General features: G+C 48.3%; 1 protein-coding gene across 6 annotated transcripts in view; it reads right to left on the bottom strand.

Annotated features, from left to right (window-relative positions):
* The window catches only part of ADAMTS17 (ADAM metallopeptidase with thrombospondin type 1 motif 17), a 346,632-nt gene that overhangs the window by 197,931 nt on the left and 131,008 nt on the right, over positions 1-17,693 (bottom strand). For all 6 annotated transcript variants that reach the window (XM_023254981.2, XM_023254979.2, XM_023254980.2 and 3 more), the window contains exon 8: positions 11,952-12,057. In XM_023254981.2, coding sequence (XP_023110749.1) covers positions 11,952-12,057 — 106 coding nt within the window. The remainder of the gene's footprint in view (positions 1-11,951; positions 12,058-17,693) is intronic.

Raw genomic sequence — 17,693 nt, forward strand, 5'->3', positions numbered from 1 at the left:
GTTATCCACAGATTCTTGCCTGACTTCTAGGATTGCCTCTTCTAATTCTGAATGCTCACAAATTATGTCTGACGAGCCATTTGGGAATCTTTCCTACAAATTACCTAAGTCTAAAATGTATACCACTTGTCTCATTTCCCTCTTACAAGATGCCATTTGCCTATTTAAGTCTTTGGCACACCTTGCTTCTCTTTCATTGCTTCTGCACAATTATCAAAGTGGGCTGGCACTCTCATCTGCAAACAAGTTCTATCGGTCTGGGCCAAGAGAGCCCAAATCATGTGAAGCAGCTGGTTGATCTCTTATCACCTCCTCCATCATCTGGGTCTTTAGCTCCTCACAGAACAAGGTGTATGTACAATCTCAGGATGTATGAAAACCAGGTGGGAGGCACTAGGCAGTCAGGTCTTGAGTATGTCCAGCAATAGAGGCAATTAAGTTACAAAAGGCAGTATCCTGCAGGGTGTGGCTCTTCAAAACACAAAGTGCCCCTGGTTTTCAAAAGGGGGGGGGGGCTTTATAACCCACTGAAAATTCACAAGTTTGGAATTAGGATTGCTTTTGTGTCTGTCAGGGATATGAGGGGGGGCTCTTTAACTTGCTTTCCACGTGGGTAACCAACCATCATAATGAGCCATCTTTCATGAAGAAGTGAATTTTGTGATCACTTTGTAGGAGTTACTGTATGCACAAGGACCAGAGAACAGTAAGTACTGAAGACTGATGCCAGGTGATCTCCAGACTCAAGCCCCAGGGGCAGACCAGCTTCTCATGACTCAACACATGTTGCAGCAAGAAGAGACCTGGGCTTTAGGGCTCACTCTAAACCTTTGGGTTGCAGCATTCCACATAGTACTGGTCTTCTAGAGGTCTTCTAGGACTGAGTAGTCAATGGAAAACGTGAAGAGAGACAATGATGCCTTTAATACCTGCCACCTGTATAATTCCACAAACAGGGCAGCTGGAGGGATGGAGTCTTCACACATGTGTCACTGGTGGCAAGGATGGGAAGAAGCCGTCCTTAGGACAAGCACAGTCACTCAGGCATCTGCTTCTGCCACCAAAACCCAAAGAAAATCTGACTGGGAGGGGGCAAGACAGGAATGCCAGCATTTCCAAGTCTAGGACCCTCCCTCGTCTGCCCTTTGAGCATGTCAAAGACCACTCCCTGCTTTGGGGCTTTTAGGGATAATTTGACATTCCTGTTCAGTGTTTCAGCCCTGCCTCTTCCTTCCATCTTCACATGGCACAACCTCCATTTTGTGGGAAGACCAAACTCTGGTTGACCAGCACATTCCCCAAGACGTCTGTCGCTACCCAAGAGTTGGACATTCTGGAGGATAGCCAAAAATGTACAGATTTTATGATGCACCAAGTTAAATATTTAGACTGGAGCGGGGTCTCTTTCAACAGATAGGATGGGTAGTGGCCATTCCAACCATGTCTTCAAAGTAAGCTGGTGTCCAAGCTCCAGAGCAAGTTGAGCGGGAACCTGGAACCTAGCTCTGGACGCCGGCGGGAGAGCCCTCGGCGCCTGCTGGCATGGCACGGGTGTTAAACAAAGCATGGGTGGAAAGGAAGGGTCATAGAAGAAATTCCAAAACCAGGGCAAGAAGGCTATTCAAAAAACTGCCCCATGGGAAAAACTTACAAATGAAACAAACATCCATGTTCCCTTCACGGCCAGCTGGCAGGTACAGCATCCAGCCAGAAGCAGCAACCGCTGAGATGGGGTCGGCAGACAGGGCTACCACTCAGATGTGCTGGAACTGCCCTGCTCAGCTGTCTTGCATCAAGAATACCGGGTGCGCCCGATCTCCACATTTCTAGCCGGCTCCCAGGTGGTGTGATGCTGCTGGTGCTCAGACCACACTCTGAAGAGCAAGGCACTGGCTAGCTGCAGTTGCACGTGTTTCTCCAGTCCATTCCTGGTGCACTGTCATCACAGTGGGGCTGCCTCATGCTTCTCTGCCAGATTCTGGACTGGGCATGGGATAGGGGGGTTTTAGGCGACAACTGTCAAGTCAGGAAGGACAATTCGGTTTGGGGTTGGGTGGGGGAAGAAAGGAGTGGGGTTTCTGGGAGCTTGCTCTGCTGACAAAACCAAGCTCTGCATGGACCAGACAGCCAACAGCAAGCTGGCCTTTTTTTTTCCGTCCTGCTGATGGGGCAGTTCCTGCCTCCCCTTGGCGGTCATAGAACATGTGCAACAAAGATGAATAAGTAGTGCATGTGCTCTCCTCACTGCAGAGCTGCTCACACAGTCAACCGTCGGTTCATTAGGTGTCACTTACCCAATGAGCCCATGTGCTCCTGTCAGGAAGGCTCCTCTAACCAGAAACCACCCTGCACTTGCCTCTCGGAAATGCACAGGGTGCCGGTTGTCTAGTCCTCAGTGTGTTTAAAGCTGCCTCATGGTGGGTGTCCTACTGGACCTGCTACGTCCTCATTGTGGGGACACTGTTATCAAGTTTGACTTGCAAAGGCCATGACTGTTTCTTACCCTCCCTCCTTCTCTTTAACAGTCTACCCAGTTGGAAGCTGGGTGGGAATTGGGGGAGGGGGGAGTCGTGGCCATGGTGCAGGCTTGCCCCCCAAGTGACACATCCCAGGGTCCCAGGGTCCAGCATCTCCCAGTGGCTATGCGCCCACCCCACCCTGCAGCATCAGCAGCTCAGGGGCCCTGCCAGCCCCAAGACTGTTCCTGGTTCGGGTCAAAACTGACCAAGCCGCCTCCTTTCTATTCTCTCTCTGGATGATAATCATAAGTGAGCGTCAGGTAATCACCGGGCTTACTTCACACCTGCCCCCTCTCAACACCACAGAAGTGTGGCTATGATTAACAAGACAATGTCTTTGTAATGCTTCCAGTGACTTGCTAAGAAAATTATAACCACCCTCCTTCTAGATCCATCTATTTATGTTTTTTTTTTTTTTCCAAGACAGGCCATTCCCAGATCCTCACATGGGCCCTTGGCAACTTCTGTGCTCTGCTCTGACGTCAAGAACAAGATGTGTGATCTCATGGCTCCCCTTGACCCTTTCTGCTGGTCCTTTCTGACACCACCATCTGGCAAAACCACTACTTCCACACCCTGTGTGCCTGCAAATGGACAAGAATGAGAAGGGCTCTTTCCTAGAACATGCTGTTGGCAATGCTGGTGGCAAAGTTCCCAAGGTCTTAGAGAATGTGCAGCTGCCCTCAGGTCTTTAGTCTGGAATTTTCCATCAGCAGTGGGCAGTAGATAAACAAGGATTTCAGGCATGAAGCCAAACACCTTGGGAGAATGGAGGGCATCTCTTAGCTAGCTTGGGCTGCTATAACAAAATACCATAAGCTGGGCAGCTTATCAATAATGGATATTTCTAACAGTTGTAGAGGCTGGAAGTCCAAGATTAGTGAGGGCCCTTTTTTAGGCTGCAAACAGCCATGTTCTCTTTGCATCCCCACATGGCAGAAAAAGAAGTAGCTAGCTCTCGGGTCCTTTCTTATAAGGACACTTATCTCATTTATGGGGGCTCCACCCTCATGACCTAAGCACCTGCTAATACCATCAGAATGGAGGTTAGATGTCATCCTATGAATTCTGGGGGGTCACAAATAATCAGCCCCTAACAGAAAACTCCACCTGTAGAGAAATTTCCATCATATACCCCTGCCACCTCCCATGGTCCTTACAAAACCCTAGCCATGTGAGCAGAGGGCGTCTTTCCAGGTAAAGGTGGGTAAATCCAGTCACCAGGGGACCCATGTGGGAAGGGCTAGGCCTCAGCACACATTTATTCGCTTGTGCAAAGGGCTTTGCTCGATGTCTCTGGCCACTTAGAGCCATGGGAAGCAAGGTAACTCTCCATTGGCGAAATGAGGCTAAGAGGACTGTGGACGTCCCTTGCTCTGAGAACCGGGAGAAAAGCCACTTTGGTGAAGCTGCCAGAAGCTCTGGCGATCTAACGAGAAAACTGGATCTCATCTAATTCCTGGAATAGTCTGTAACGTAAGGAAGATCTGAGGGGATTTCGGAATTTGGTTCTTCAGCCAAAGTCAGACTTCCTCCCATTCTCCTCCAACACCATCCCGGACCACAGCCTTTTAGGTAAGGAAATCTACCGACAATTAAATGCAAAGAATTCCTGGGGCAGAGACAGACACTCGCAACAGCTTCTGTAGCCTTCCCTGTTACAGTAATGGTTCTCTGGGGGCAGCAGGCGCCCCACATCCAGCTGGATTTTCCATCAGAGCGATAACGTCCGGCCAATAGCTGCGCGGACTGGCTGCTCTGGATGCAGGTGGGACCACATCTGTCTGCTTGCAGAAGAGCTTTTAATGCTTTTCCCTTTGTTTGTGTTCTCCTCCCAGGCCTGGCCTGGGCAGATCTGGGAAGGCTGTGGTCAAGGTCCTCTTAAGGACAGCGGCTCGGGGCTCGCCAAGCAACTGGAATAAGTGTTCTGTCCCCACATTCGACTCAGCGTGAAGGGTAAGACTGCAGAGGACATCCTAGTAAGTTCTGTGCAATTCCTGTTAAGACTGTGCAGTGAGAAATCTTAGCTCAGGGCAGAAAAGCCACATAAATACAGCCATCGGTTACAACATGCCTTTGCTGCTCTGGACACTGCACCTCCCATTCAAAATCACACGTCTGGAAGGGGCCAGAAGGAAACTGCTTTTGTGAAAGAGATGCTCAGGGCCACGCTGAGTGGGCTCATAGAAGCTGTGCAGGGCACAGGCCTGCCTTGCAAATCCTCCGGCACTGTATCCTCTGAAGTCACAGGTCACTAGCTCAGTGAAGACATGAGGAGGAAGGTAGCTTGTAAATTAACGTCAAAGACCCTGTAGCTTCCGGCGGCAAATTTAAGAAATAATGATAAAATGAAAGGCAATGAGGCCTGAATGCTTTGTACAACTCTGGAATTTGGATAAGACTGCCGCGCCCTGCGGATGCTCACACACTGACTTTGATCCAGGGGCCAAATGCCGAGGAAATCGTACTCAGGAATCCCTCTAAGCTCCTCTGCGTGAAACCTGAGAGCCCTGAACACTGCTAGCACCACGGATTACCCTTCAGCCTGGAGGGGGATGCCGCGGGAGGCTGTGGGAGCTGAGTGGGAACGGAGGGTAAGACCCAGAGAACCCGGGAGGAACCCTTCTGAAAACCCAGGGTCTGCTCTAGAACCTGTGCCTGCTCTAGAACCAGAACCACCCTGCAGACCTCCTGAGGGCACATACTGCCCCCCCCCCTTTCTGTTCTGTGAGAAAGACTGATCCTCTATGTGAATACGACCACCCTAACTCTAACTAGAACAAAAGCACACTCCCCCTCCTCCCGGGGTTTCTAAGCAGTTATGACATTTCCAGAAATCCTCTTTCTGCTGTGCCTTCTTTATAAGGCTGGCCCATCTGATGTCTATGCTGCACCTACCAGACTGAGACCCCCAGCAAAGGGTTCGGGCAACAGCAGTGGCTGCCGGTGCCGTCCGCAGGCAGGTGACCTGCCTGATCACATCTGGCCTCCATTCACTCTGCGTCTCCCCCACGCTGCGCCAGGCAGCTCATTGCTAATACAGATCACAGACAAACATTTCCCCTCTTCACACATCTGGATAATGGCTTTCCTTACTTCCTGTTCTGGACTCGAGACCACTCTTTTCAGATTGAACTGTGTCGGCTCCAGTTAGAAGAACATTCCTCCCCCAGAACAGCTGTCTCCTCCCCTTTCCCTCTGCTCCCCAGCCCTCCCTGGACACTCACCCACTCTCTGCCCATAAGCCACGATTCTCAGGGATGGGATTCAGTTGACATTCTGTGCTGCACACCAGGCGAGCACGTCCCCAGGCATGTGTAAATGAGACATCCTTCCAACATCCACTGCCCTGAGCTCATTTGCACACTGTCACATTCTGGCTGGAAACATCCAGAGTGCCTGGATCTAGCTTTTTAGGGAATGTCTTTATTGGAGGATACCAAGCTTCACAGGGGACCTGCCTGGGGCCGAAGATCCCACTTGTTACTTTAGGACATGTGGTGGCATCCCACCTGCCCTGTCCTCATAGGACTGAGCTGGGGAACAAAGTCCCTGCTCTGTTCATGTTTCAATACTCCTTCCAAGTTCGGCCAGTCAGGCCGTGTTTCCAAAACAGGGGATGGGCATGGTTCTAAGGGCCATGGGCATATGAGCAAGTCTGAGAACCCAGCCGTGCCCCACATATTGCTGCAACCGAGCCCATTTATAACTGTTCACATGCCTACAGGTGCACACATGGCTGCTAGATCACCAAACATCGCTCCTTATCAGGACACTTGTATCTCTACGCCTCAGTCCCGCGTTTCTCTCCATTTCTGAGTACTCATGTACTCAGCACCTCAGTCCTCGATGGGGCACAAGCCTCCTCTGGGCCTCCTTCTACCTCTGCTCCTCCATTTCCAGGCTTCTGCCCATCACATTCACATTTTTCCCATCACCAAGTTCTTGATGCTTTGTTCCGGGCCCTCAGTGAGGTCTCCCAGCAGGTGTCGGACGACAGGCAACAGAACTAACCCTGCCTACATACTGCCACTGTCAGGATGGCTGGGCTTTTCTTCACCTGCCTCGCCAACTGTGAGTGCATGTGGTTGGTTTGGTGTTAGGGAAGCAGCGGAGGGCGTGGGCTTCAGGGTGACCGAGGGGCAAGCCAGGACCGGGACAGTAGGACCATATCTAGCACTATGTGGCTCACCTGAGGGTGGCCCAGAAGGACTGGAGAAAGGGGCTGAGACAGAAGCAAGAAGGTAGAGGAGGCCAAAAAGCAACAATGAAGCCTGAGTACTATTATGAGCCATGAATGTCCCGGGAATCTCCTGGAGGGCCTTCCTGAGCTGCTTCTCCCCCAGAGGGTGTGTTCTAATTGATGTCAGGTGAAACTCAGGCTCCTGCCACTTATAAATGCTTCAGGAGCCCCCCTTGGGCAGCAACGCCCAGCTGTCACCTGTACCAGGGCCCCAAGCTTTCCTGAAGAGAACATTTTGCAGAGGCCACAACCCAAGCCGACCAACCAGAGACAAGATAAATTCCAGAATGGGAAGAGCTGAGAAAGGGCATATGGAAGTCAGAAAAAAATCCCTGGAAGAGCAGGTGGGGAGAGTGCCCGCCTGGAGAACAGGCAGCAAGAGGCCAAACATGGGGCATGGCTTGTGGGTCTGTCAGGAAGTCTTTCTGTAGATGTACTTGGGTTAGAGAGGTCACATAGTTTGACTCAAGGCAGGAACTGATCTGGCTCAGGCTTATCTGACAGAGCCTCCTAAATCCAACAGAAGCTGAGATTTATTTTCTGCAAGAGAAAGCTCTTTGTTTCTACATATAAAGATATGTCCTGTCTTTTTTTTCCCCCTGTGTGTGGGTGGCCAAGTGTGCACTATGTGGTTCCCCTTCCCCCTCTCAACTCCCCACCCAGAAGGGCCTGTGTTTAGACATTTCCCGAGAGCTCTCAGTCTTACCTGATTGAGAAGCTGCGTGCATGGCATTCTGGGTCTCCCCAGGCCCCAAATGTTCAGTTGAGACTCAGCTCTGTGCCCTCTTGCCCTCCAACAGTGCTAGGGAGGGCTCTTGCCATCAAGTACCTCCCCTGGGCCTAATCATGCCATTTTCCCCCAAACAAAAGGCATTCTAACCAGCTGTCTTAGAACCACTTACTTTCTCCCTTCTACACTAAAACTTCCAAATCACAACAAACAATATATTCTAAAATTCCAGTAGATATATTATATAGTATATAGTATATAGTATATACTATATAATATGTTATACATTATATATTATATATACTATACCCAGGTGTTTACCACCCTGAGTGCGCCCAATATCATCTGATGTATTATACCCAATTATCTTAATATTATACTAAAGCCACTAGCAACTTCCTCCTTGATCTGTGAGGGTGTCCCTTGATTTTGTTTTTGCTTTTCTCATGGGCCATCAGCATGGACCTGAGCTTCTAATCCTCGGCAGGGGAGAGTCCTTCCCATGGCCGATCAGGGTTGAGCCTCAAAAGCATGAGTTTGCCCAAGAGAAACAAATGCTTGCTTCTAGCTGTCCTTCTTTAACTTGAAAGCCAAATACTGATAAACATCTTGGACACCGAGGTCTACCATAACGTACCCTGTTCTGGTTTCTCATGGGAAAACACCTGGGCAGTGCTGGCCCAGCTGGGTTGTGTCTCTCAAGGCACACCCTGGCCCGCACTTCATCAATTTCAGTTGTAACCAATACCAGGTGTCAGCTATAGCTCTCTGGAGTAAGAGAGGTCCATCATGGCCATCTTCTAGCATTCAGGAGCTACTTCCCTCTCCTGGCCACTGCAGGATGAAGTAGTCCCTCATTTTCAGCTGGGTTCTCAAGCAATCATGGCAAGACAGAGAGACAGATGCCTTCCCAAACGCACACTACCACATTTCTGTTCACTAGGTAAACATACAGCTGCCTACCAGGCAGTCTTTCACGAGCAAGAAGGCAACTAAGGTCATGAAGGCTAGAAAACCTCAAAGTCAAAGTCACGGTCCATCACAGCTTCTGTGTGGCACCAACTCGTCCTCCTAGCGGAAGTGCAGAACAGCCCCTCCCAGGTTCTCATCCTCCAACCCCCACCAGGAATTGCAAATCCTTCAGTCCTCATCTAAACCCAGGCCTGGAGTCTTTCCACCCCACTTCTTTACCAGGTAATCACCAGAAAGCTGTCGATTGCAGCTACAGTACTTGAGTTTCGTACTGACACACTGGCTTTCTTCTGCCACTGACTGTCCCTTCTGCCTTGGTTGGTAGCAATCTGAAGGTGCCTTGGTTTTGTGGAGATGTAAAAGTTGTCTCCTTATTATCCTTCTCTTACAACGTGGATCCTTACTTTAATAGCCCTAACATATGGGTATATTATCATAAAGGGGATCCCAAATCATATCAAGTAGAGACTAGAAATTTTTAAAAAGTAATACTAGTTCCCTAATCTATAAAAGTTAAATAATACCTACCCCACAGAACTGATCAATAGCATAATGAATGCACAGTATCTAACACAATAGATGTTCAATAAATGAGATTGGATTTGACATAACCATCACTAGTACATTATTAATTCCTGTCCTAAGCAGAATGATTGATATCATGGTAAGAATTTTTCATTTAATTCATAATTTAGAACCTATCTGATTGCAGATTGGATCAGAGCCAGTTTACAGTACCAAAAAATTATTTTTGAACTGTAATATGTAAAATACAACCGTTCATACAAAGAGACCCAGAAAAGGAGAGAAAACCGCAATTTTGGGACTTACGAAAATGAGTCTGAAAACGAGCCTGACATTTGCTTTGCGTTTTCTGACAGCCAAAGCAGAAAGAAAATCAGGTCCACTTATGCGACCCTCATTGTCTGATAAATGCAATGAGTAGCTCATGTGGAAAGTACACCTTTCTCCTGACGTTCAGAGCTGGGGTAACTGCTCTCACAGATCCTCATATGAGGTATCTGGGGTAAACAACAGAAGGGCCATGCTTACGTGTGCCCACGTGCAAGGGCACACACCCCTCCTTCAGAAGACAAGTTTCACTTTATCAGTATTAAAAGGTTAGGGACACCAGTTGGCGAGTCCCCTGGGGACTTTCTAGGGGTATGCAGAAGAGTACTCTCATTTTCTAAAGCTTTCACTGAGAAATCTTCCCGAAGAACATGGACCAGTTGACTTAGGTCCACTGAGAACACCATCCTATCCTTAGTTCACCTGTACTTAAGGAACACGGAGTTAAATTACTCGGAAAACACGGAAATTTAAGTTGCTGTATTTCAAAATATACAACAGCTTCCAGGTTTCATATCTGTGAAGCAGCCTGGCCAGTGGTTTCACGAAGAGTGCAGGCTGAGCCTTCTTGTTAGGCCTCCACACAGTCTGCTCTGCAGCTCGGAGCCCGGCTGACCAGAAGGGTCTGCAGATGGAGAGAATGTGGCTTCATTCCCGGGGGGACCCGCTTCCCAGTGCTCATGAATAATCAGAGACAACAGACTTTCTCTGAGAAAACCATAATCACCAGACTAGGGGCAGGGCCAAATGCTAACAGAATTTATTGGCTTTGATTAACAATAAGGTGTTTGTTTTTGTAGGTAATTAGAGTTCAATAGCAAGCTATAAAGAGCCCTCCAAGAAATTTAAGCAGACTGTACCTAAAGGCTACTGGAATATGACTAAATCTAACCATTCATTTCTGCAGACCTGCGCTGAGGTGCCAGTGACCCAGCATGATCGCACAGGTCATCAGGGAGAAAATGGCCCTCTGTGTTCTTACTGTCCAAGGAGAAAGGCCTCTGTGCAGCACATGCGTGTTCACACGTGGGTGCAAAAAGCACTCTGGCATGTGCCCTGGCTCCAAATGCTGCAAGGAATATTGCAGTTCATAGAAATCTATTCAAAAGTCCACGACAACCCACATGCTGGGAAACGTTTTGACAACTGCATTCTCAAAACCATTAGGTAGTTGGTTCCGAGGAACTGTGACAGGCTGGGTGGGTCACTGAATAGCGGGAAGGTGTTTGCCAAAGTCGTACTGATTTACACTTTTCTCTCAGCAACCACTCTGGGTTTTTTTTTTTCCCATAAACCAGAAATATGAAAATATATTTGATTACCATTAGTTTTAAAAATTATTTCCCGGTAGGTAAAAAGGTATAGGCAATGTGCTGTCACCAGTGTTTTATCACTCATTGTGCTCACATCATGATACTCAATAGATATAGAAAAGTCAACTACCAAACCCATCTACAGGAGTGAAAAACAGGAGAATGGGGCCAGATAAACAAAACAAAGAAGAAAGAAGAAAGAAGAAAGAAGAAAGAAGAAAGAAGAAAGAAGAAAGAAGGAGGAGGAGGAGGAGGAGGAGGAGGAGGAGGAGGAGGAGGAGGAGGAGGAGGAGGAGAAGGAGAAGGAGAAGGAGAAGGAGAAGGAGAAGAAGGAGAAGGAGAAGGAGAAGGAGAAGAAATATACATCTATATCTAGCCATAGATAGGGCTAATCCTAGAGGAAATTGCTTTTGTCCTCCTCCTTATAGATGGGCTTTACTCAAGAAGCAGCTTGAGTTCACATTTAGGGTCCCAGGCATCTAGTAGTCCATAGATCACTAGGAAACATTTACAGTACATTTATTCCCCCAAGAACTAGATTTCCATTTAACTTTGTTCGAGTCAACCCAATATAAATGTTCCTATTGTTCTTCATGCCCTGACCTCCTCAATTTGCTTATTTATTTTTTAAGTTCTCATGCAGTCATACCACAATTTTTCCTTCAGAGAAAAACAAAACAGACACCTATTGCAGGAGAAACAGTCAACACTCAGGCCACAGTTTTAGAGTTGGCTGGCTGGCTGGCTGCCACCTGAGACTTCCTGCAGGTGATCTTACTCATAGACCAGCCACTCAACCCCTCTGACCTTCTGTTTCTTCCTCTGAAAAGACCCTTTCTAGAACATCTTTGGGCTCTGGGGTCCAATGGCTATCCCATCCTCAAGGGAAGAATTTCCATGTACAAAGGCAGTAGCTGATAATTCTTTAAACCTAAGACACTGACATTCTACCTTCAGACAGCTGGACTTTATCTATGAAGACAAATCCCATTATTTGAACGATATACTTAGAGTGAATCAAAGATCGTGCTGGTCCAGGAAAGGAAATGCAACCAAAGAAGACACTCTGGGATAAACTTCTTCCCTCTACAAAATAGACATGAACACGGAATTAACATTTCAACTCTCAGAGACCATCTGTTCAGTAATCTCTGGGGCTCCCTGAAGGGCTGGGACCCAGGCTTGCTGACCTAGGTCTGTGTTACGAAAGAAGCAAAGGCTTAGAGCAGAACTGTTTTAGAACTTACAGAATTCAAGTGAAAAAATATATATATTCAGAAAGGAATTGGAAGAGGCAGAACAACACAGAGTCTGATACTTACTTGTGGCCCAGCTCATGAGCGATGGTAAAGGCCAAATTGAGACCATTGTCTTCGGCAAGGACACATTTCCTCTTAGCACTGCACACACCTCCTAAGTAAGCAATTCCTGCAGCAGAGACACAAAACACATCCTCTTCAGAACGTGGGAGGCCCTGACCTTTCGGGGCAAGTCCATACGGTCAATATCACACATGATTGAGAGAGGAGGGGCAAACTGGGAGGATGATGTGGCCACGGGGCTAGAGCTGTCATTCCAGAGCTCACGTGGGGGATGGGCTTGAGCATACCGCTTTTGGATTCACCTGAAAATAATGAACAATAATAGCCACCATGCAGCTCTCCTAAGCATCTAAGCGGTGTCAGGCAATGTGCTGAGTGTATACACATTATCTAATTTAATCCTAATTACCCACGATGGCAGTAGCAGAAGGAAATCAAGGCTCAGAGGTGAAAGGTAAGGTGGATTGGCACCTGGCCCAGAGAGGGAGGGAGGGAGCATCTCCCTAAGTCCTGCACTCTGGGCACCTTCTTCCCCTCATCCCAGCCCTAGCCCTTTGAGGGCCAATGCTCTCAGGTGTGAGCAGGAAGCAGAGGAGCAGCGGGGCTCCCAGAAAGCAGGCCAGGGAGAGCTGGGCAGAATATTCAGAAAGATGTTTCAGGAATCCTTGGGAGAAAATGAAACAGGGAGCCCAAGGGAGGGAGAGGACCGTGGAAGAGTGAAGGCCTGGAAATCATCACTGAGGATGCGCCCTGTGGACCAACTCCTCTGCACACACACCTGACTGGGGTCCTTAGGCCCCTCCCTGAGACAAGAACCCAACCCAGCCAACTGGGAGCAAGACAGATGTGGGGGACTGGGGTGAGTGAGGGACAGGAGGCTGACACAGCCTCTGGTGGGCAGATGGGAGTCTTCTAGGGAAGAAAGGTTATGCTGGCGAAAGGTGTGTATACAACAGGAGGGCCCTGGCCAGGCTGGGCACATCTAAGGCACATACTGGCCACCTGTCTGCAGGCTGCCCCTGCCCCACGGCAGCTCTCTGCACTTCCTGTTAGCTTCTGCTATCTCTGTGCCCAGGACAGGCATCTCTTACAGATCCAGGTGGCCCTAGGGCTTATCTCAACAAAAGAGTCCGTGGACCCCACCCCCTCCCAGGGCTTGGGACAGAACTCGAGTGAGGGCTGGAAGCATTGCGGCACCTGCCTCCTCCATACACCGTGAAATGGATGAGTGGGTGGTGGCACAGAGTGGCTGGCCGGTCACACGCCCAAGAAGATTCAGTGCTGCTCCTGCTGTGAGTTCACAAAGGATGTGGGGGGTGGGGGGCAGGCATGTGCCGCTCAGTGGTGCCTGTTGACTGGCTAGCTGGAGGCTCTCCCAGCCTGACTCTGCCCAACAGCCCTGTGCCCTGGGAGGGACTGCGGCCACCAGAGCAAGAGGCACTTCTTTTCCACCCACAACGCCATCAACCGCCAAGCTACATGCTGCCCCATTCAGAGGGCCCCTTTCACAACGTGCACAGGGTATCCCTGGAGCTGACACCTGCCTTGCGGGCACAAGAGTTGGGGAGGGAACGAGTTGGCAGAAGGTGGAAGAGAATGGATGGGGCGGTTGGGGGCGGGGGGGAATTAATTAAAAATGAGCCTCTTTCTCTGCTCCCCCAAAGCTAATCCAATCCTCTTTGTTGACATCAAGTTCTGAGGTAGACCTCAGCCACACACCGGACACCCCCTCCTTCCTCCTGACTGTCCCCCATGAACCCCTTAGAAGTATGGCGCCCACATCCCTGCTCTGCAGGGAGATGCTTCTCCCAGACTCCACTCACATTCGGCACACCAAGCCGGCACCACGGGGTATGTCTATTTTTATTTGGAAACATGCAATGTGCTTGGCCAAGTTTGCAGAATTAAAAAAAAAAAAAAGAAATGTTATTTGGCCTCAAGATGCTTTTTTTGCACGTGGACATCATAATCCGGCAATGCAGACTATTGGAAGGAGAAAAATGACAAGCAGAGAAAGGACATGCTCTGGCTTCTCGGTGCCTTCAAGGTCATTATTCTGGTTTTGTTTAAAAATGCTTTGTGGGTTGCTACACCAAGTCCAGCAGTGAGTAGGTGGAACGCTTCTACATAGTGCCGATGGTATGTGCGTGCAACAACACACGCACACACTCCGATGCACACCCAGAAGTGCTCTCCCAGCCCGGACTGTGGCCTCCTGGGTCAATGAATCAATTGGAACAATCAGATGTGGTCGCCCCCGGGAGAAGTCATCTGGTGAATGGGGGAAGGAGGCATCTAAAGCCAGCTGTGCTGAGCTTGCTGTCCCACGAGCGTGTGCTGAACCAGCAGCTTCAATGCCACAGAAACACGTCCCCTGGCCTCTGCCGCACTCAGCACCCAGAGCTGGCAGTCCTGAGTTTCCACTGGGATTAGGTAACACGCGACATGAGGGAAACGGCTAAGCAAGGAGCCTTCCAATAATTGCATTTTAATTTTTCCAAGGCCCAGATGATTTTTTTTAAACTAGAAAACAAAGGGTCGGTTTATTTACAAGAAATGTTCTCACACAAAGGTGGATTAAGGTCTAGTGCTTTCAGTGACGTAGTCCAATCGAGAACAGCCTGGTCATAAGAGCGAGCAAGGCAAAGTGTGTAAAAGAGGACGGCCCCTGATCCGGAGTACAGGGGACTGGAGCATTTATGTGCCACAGTGTGGAAATGCGTAGAAGTCACAAAACAAAGTCTGGAGAAAATCCCACGTTGTTGTCAAAGTAAGAGCTTCGGGGAATAAATGGTCATTAAGCCATGAGCTCCCACGGGAAACAAAGCCACCGCTATTCCATGCTCTCTGGAAAGAACAGCAGTGTGGGGCGGAGGGTGCGCAGAAGCCCTGGAGAGAGACCTGTCACCTGAGGACGCAAAGGCACCAACCTGGAAAACCTGCCCCAATCCCACACTGGCACTTGTCAAGAAATGAGGAAATACCACTTTTCTCTACGTTGATTTCCTGTTTAAAAAAATGAGGTCTGTAAGCCCAAGTTCTGGTAACATCGATGCTGAAGGTGTGGGACCAGAGGGGCCTTCCCTGGTCACTGGAATTCCCTACGCAGACAGCAAGACCCTAGAGTGGTGCTTTTCCATGACTTAAAATTCTCCACACACATAAAAAAATCACAGAACTTCTGAAATTTTAAAAACATCAAGCAACACATGTTTACAGAGCTCCCTAGAATAAAAGGGAAACAGACAACGGGGTCTTAGGGTCCTCTCTGTGGACAAGCACTGCTCTGCACGCGGGACCCTCCCTTATTTGGCGGGTATGGTTACTGGCCCAATTTACAGACAGGGAAATGGAGGCCCAGTCACTGGTTATAGGGCTGACCAAGACCAGGCCCGGATCCAAGGGCAGGACTCTCTTTTCTCCAACACCAGGGCTTCTCTAGGCAAACCCTCGGCCTCCCTCACCAAAGCTTTGGTGACCAACAACAATGAATAATCTTTGGGGGTTTTGACAATTTTCATAAATCTTAATGTGTGTTTCTGCAGAGATGGGGGCATAAAATAAAGGTTTCAGGTGTTCAAGTCCAAACGTTTTTAAAACAAAAGATAAAGACTCACGGCATATATGTAACAATAATAACAGTTACCTCTAGGACATGGTGAAGTCATTATAAATCTTAAATTTTCTTCCTTTTTCTCGTTTTTTTAAAATTTTTTTAGCGTTTATTCATTTTTGAGAGACAGAGAGAGACAGAGCATGAGTGGGGAAGAGGCAGAGGGAGGGAGACACAGAATCTGAAGCAGGCTCCAGGCTCTGAGCTGTCAGCACAGAGCCCGACGCGAGGCTCAAACTCACGAACTGTGAGATCATGACCTGAGCTGGAGTCGGATGCTCAACCACCTGAGCCACCCAGGTGCCCCTCTTTTTCTCTTGGTTTAAACCTAATATAATGAGTATGTGCTTGCCATGAAAATCAAAGTTCTTGCTTATATTCCATTTATCCAAGGTGACTTATAGCGGAGGCAGAGGTGGGAGCGACCTTCCTGACCACTCCCTGCCTCAAAAAAATACCCTCCAAATTTTGATCCTGAGTATGTGGCCCTTCAGACAGCAGAGATGAAGGGAGGTCACAGTCAAGGCATCAGAGTGTAAGATTGTATCCAAATAGCGGCTCACTCCATCTTTGCTACAATTCTGGCAGATTAGGGAAGCAAAACACGCTTTTAAAAATCTGAAATGCTGGGGCCCCTGGGTGGCTCAGTCAGTTAAGCATCTGACTCTTGATCTCAGTTCAGGTCATGATCTCACAGTTCATGGGATCGAGCCCCACGTCGGGCTCTGTGCTGACAGCACAGAGCCTGCTTGGGATTCTCTCCCTCTCTGCCACTCTCCTGCTTATGCTCTCTCAAAATAAACAAAGAAACTTAAAAAAATAAATAAAAATCTGAAATGCTGATGGGCTGTAAAGAGTTTTTCTGATGCCTGGAGAAGTCTACCTGACTCATTCAGAAAAGCCTGTCTCCTAACCTACCCTCCCAGCCATGCTAACACATTGTGGACATTCTCCCTTCTCCTCCTTTCCTTGATAGGACTGCAATTTTGGAGAGGAAATTGGCTGAGGAGATTTAATTATTTTCTTTCTCAGTAGAAAACTGCACGGTGTAAGCACAGAATTCTTAAACTCTGGGTTGACCATATTCTTTCTAGGTTTAAGAAGTAAACAACACATAGCTGTATAAACTCTGATTTATCCAGCAAATTGTCACGTGTAAACAGTTTACAGCTGTTGGCCTTGTTGCCCATTACTCAGACCTTCTTGGACTCTGCCTCTGAAAGAAACGGTCAAATTTCTTCTACCAACTGCTCAAAGTACTAACACCACTATGGTTATCACTGGGACGCAATGCTGCCAATTGTGAGAAAGCAACTTATATCTACTCACTTAGCAATCACAGTGGTTGGGACAGAGTTGCACATTCAGGCTCGTGGACATGTCCTCGTGCTCTTGTAAATACTGCTAAGTGGTTGGAAGTATGAGCTAAATGTGTAAACAGCATTTTTTTTTTTAATTTTTTTTTCAACGTTTTTTTATTTATTTTTGGGACAGAGAGAGACAGAGCATGAACGGGGGAGGGGCAGAGAGAGAGGGAGACACAGAATCGGAAACAGGCTCCAGGCTCTGAGCCATCAGCCCAGAGCCTGACGCGGGGCTCGAACTCATGGACCGCGAGATCATGACCTGGCTGAAGTCGGACGCTTAACCGACTGCGCCACCCAGGCGCCCCATGTGTAAACAGCATTTAAGAGCAAAGTCTTGGGGCACCGGTTAAGCATTCAACTCTTGGGGTTTCAGCACAGGTCATGAACTCATGGTTCGTGAGTTCAAGCCCCGTGTCGGGCTCCATGCTGACAGTGCAGAGCCTGCTTGGGATTCTTTCTCCCTCTCTCCCGTCCCTTCCCCACTCACTCAGTCTCTCTCAAAATAAACAAACTTAAAAAAATTTTAAAAGAGCTAAAGTCTTACAGTCTAGTATGTGACAAAAGAAAAGGAATTATAGTTGATTCTTATTATCAGTGGTAGGTAAATTCTAAAAAGTCAGTGTAAACACCGGATTCTCAAATACACAGTCATTGCTCCCAGAGGACATTATAGGGTTAGGCTCCTATGAGCTTCTAGTCACAACATCTTTGTCAACTGATTAATACATAACCTTGTGTTATGTGTTTGTGTTCAAAGACACC

Source organism: Felis catus, chromosome B3 (assembly GCF_018350175.1).
Source record: "Felis catus isolate Fca126 chromosome B3, F.catus_Fca126_mat1.0, whole genome shotgun sequence".
Taxonomy (NCBI): Eukaryota; Metazoa; Chordata; class Mammalia; order Carnivora; family Felidae; genus Felis; species Felis catus.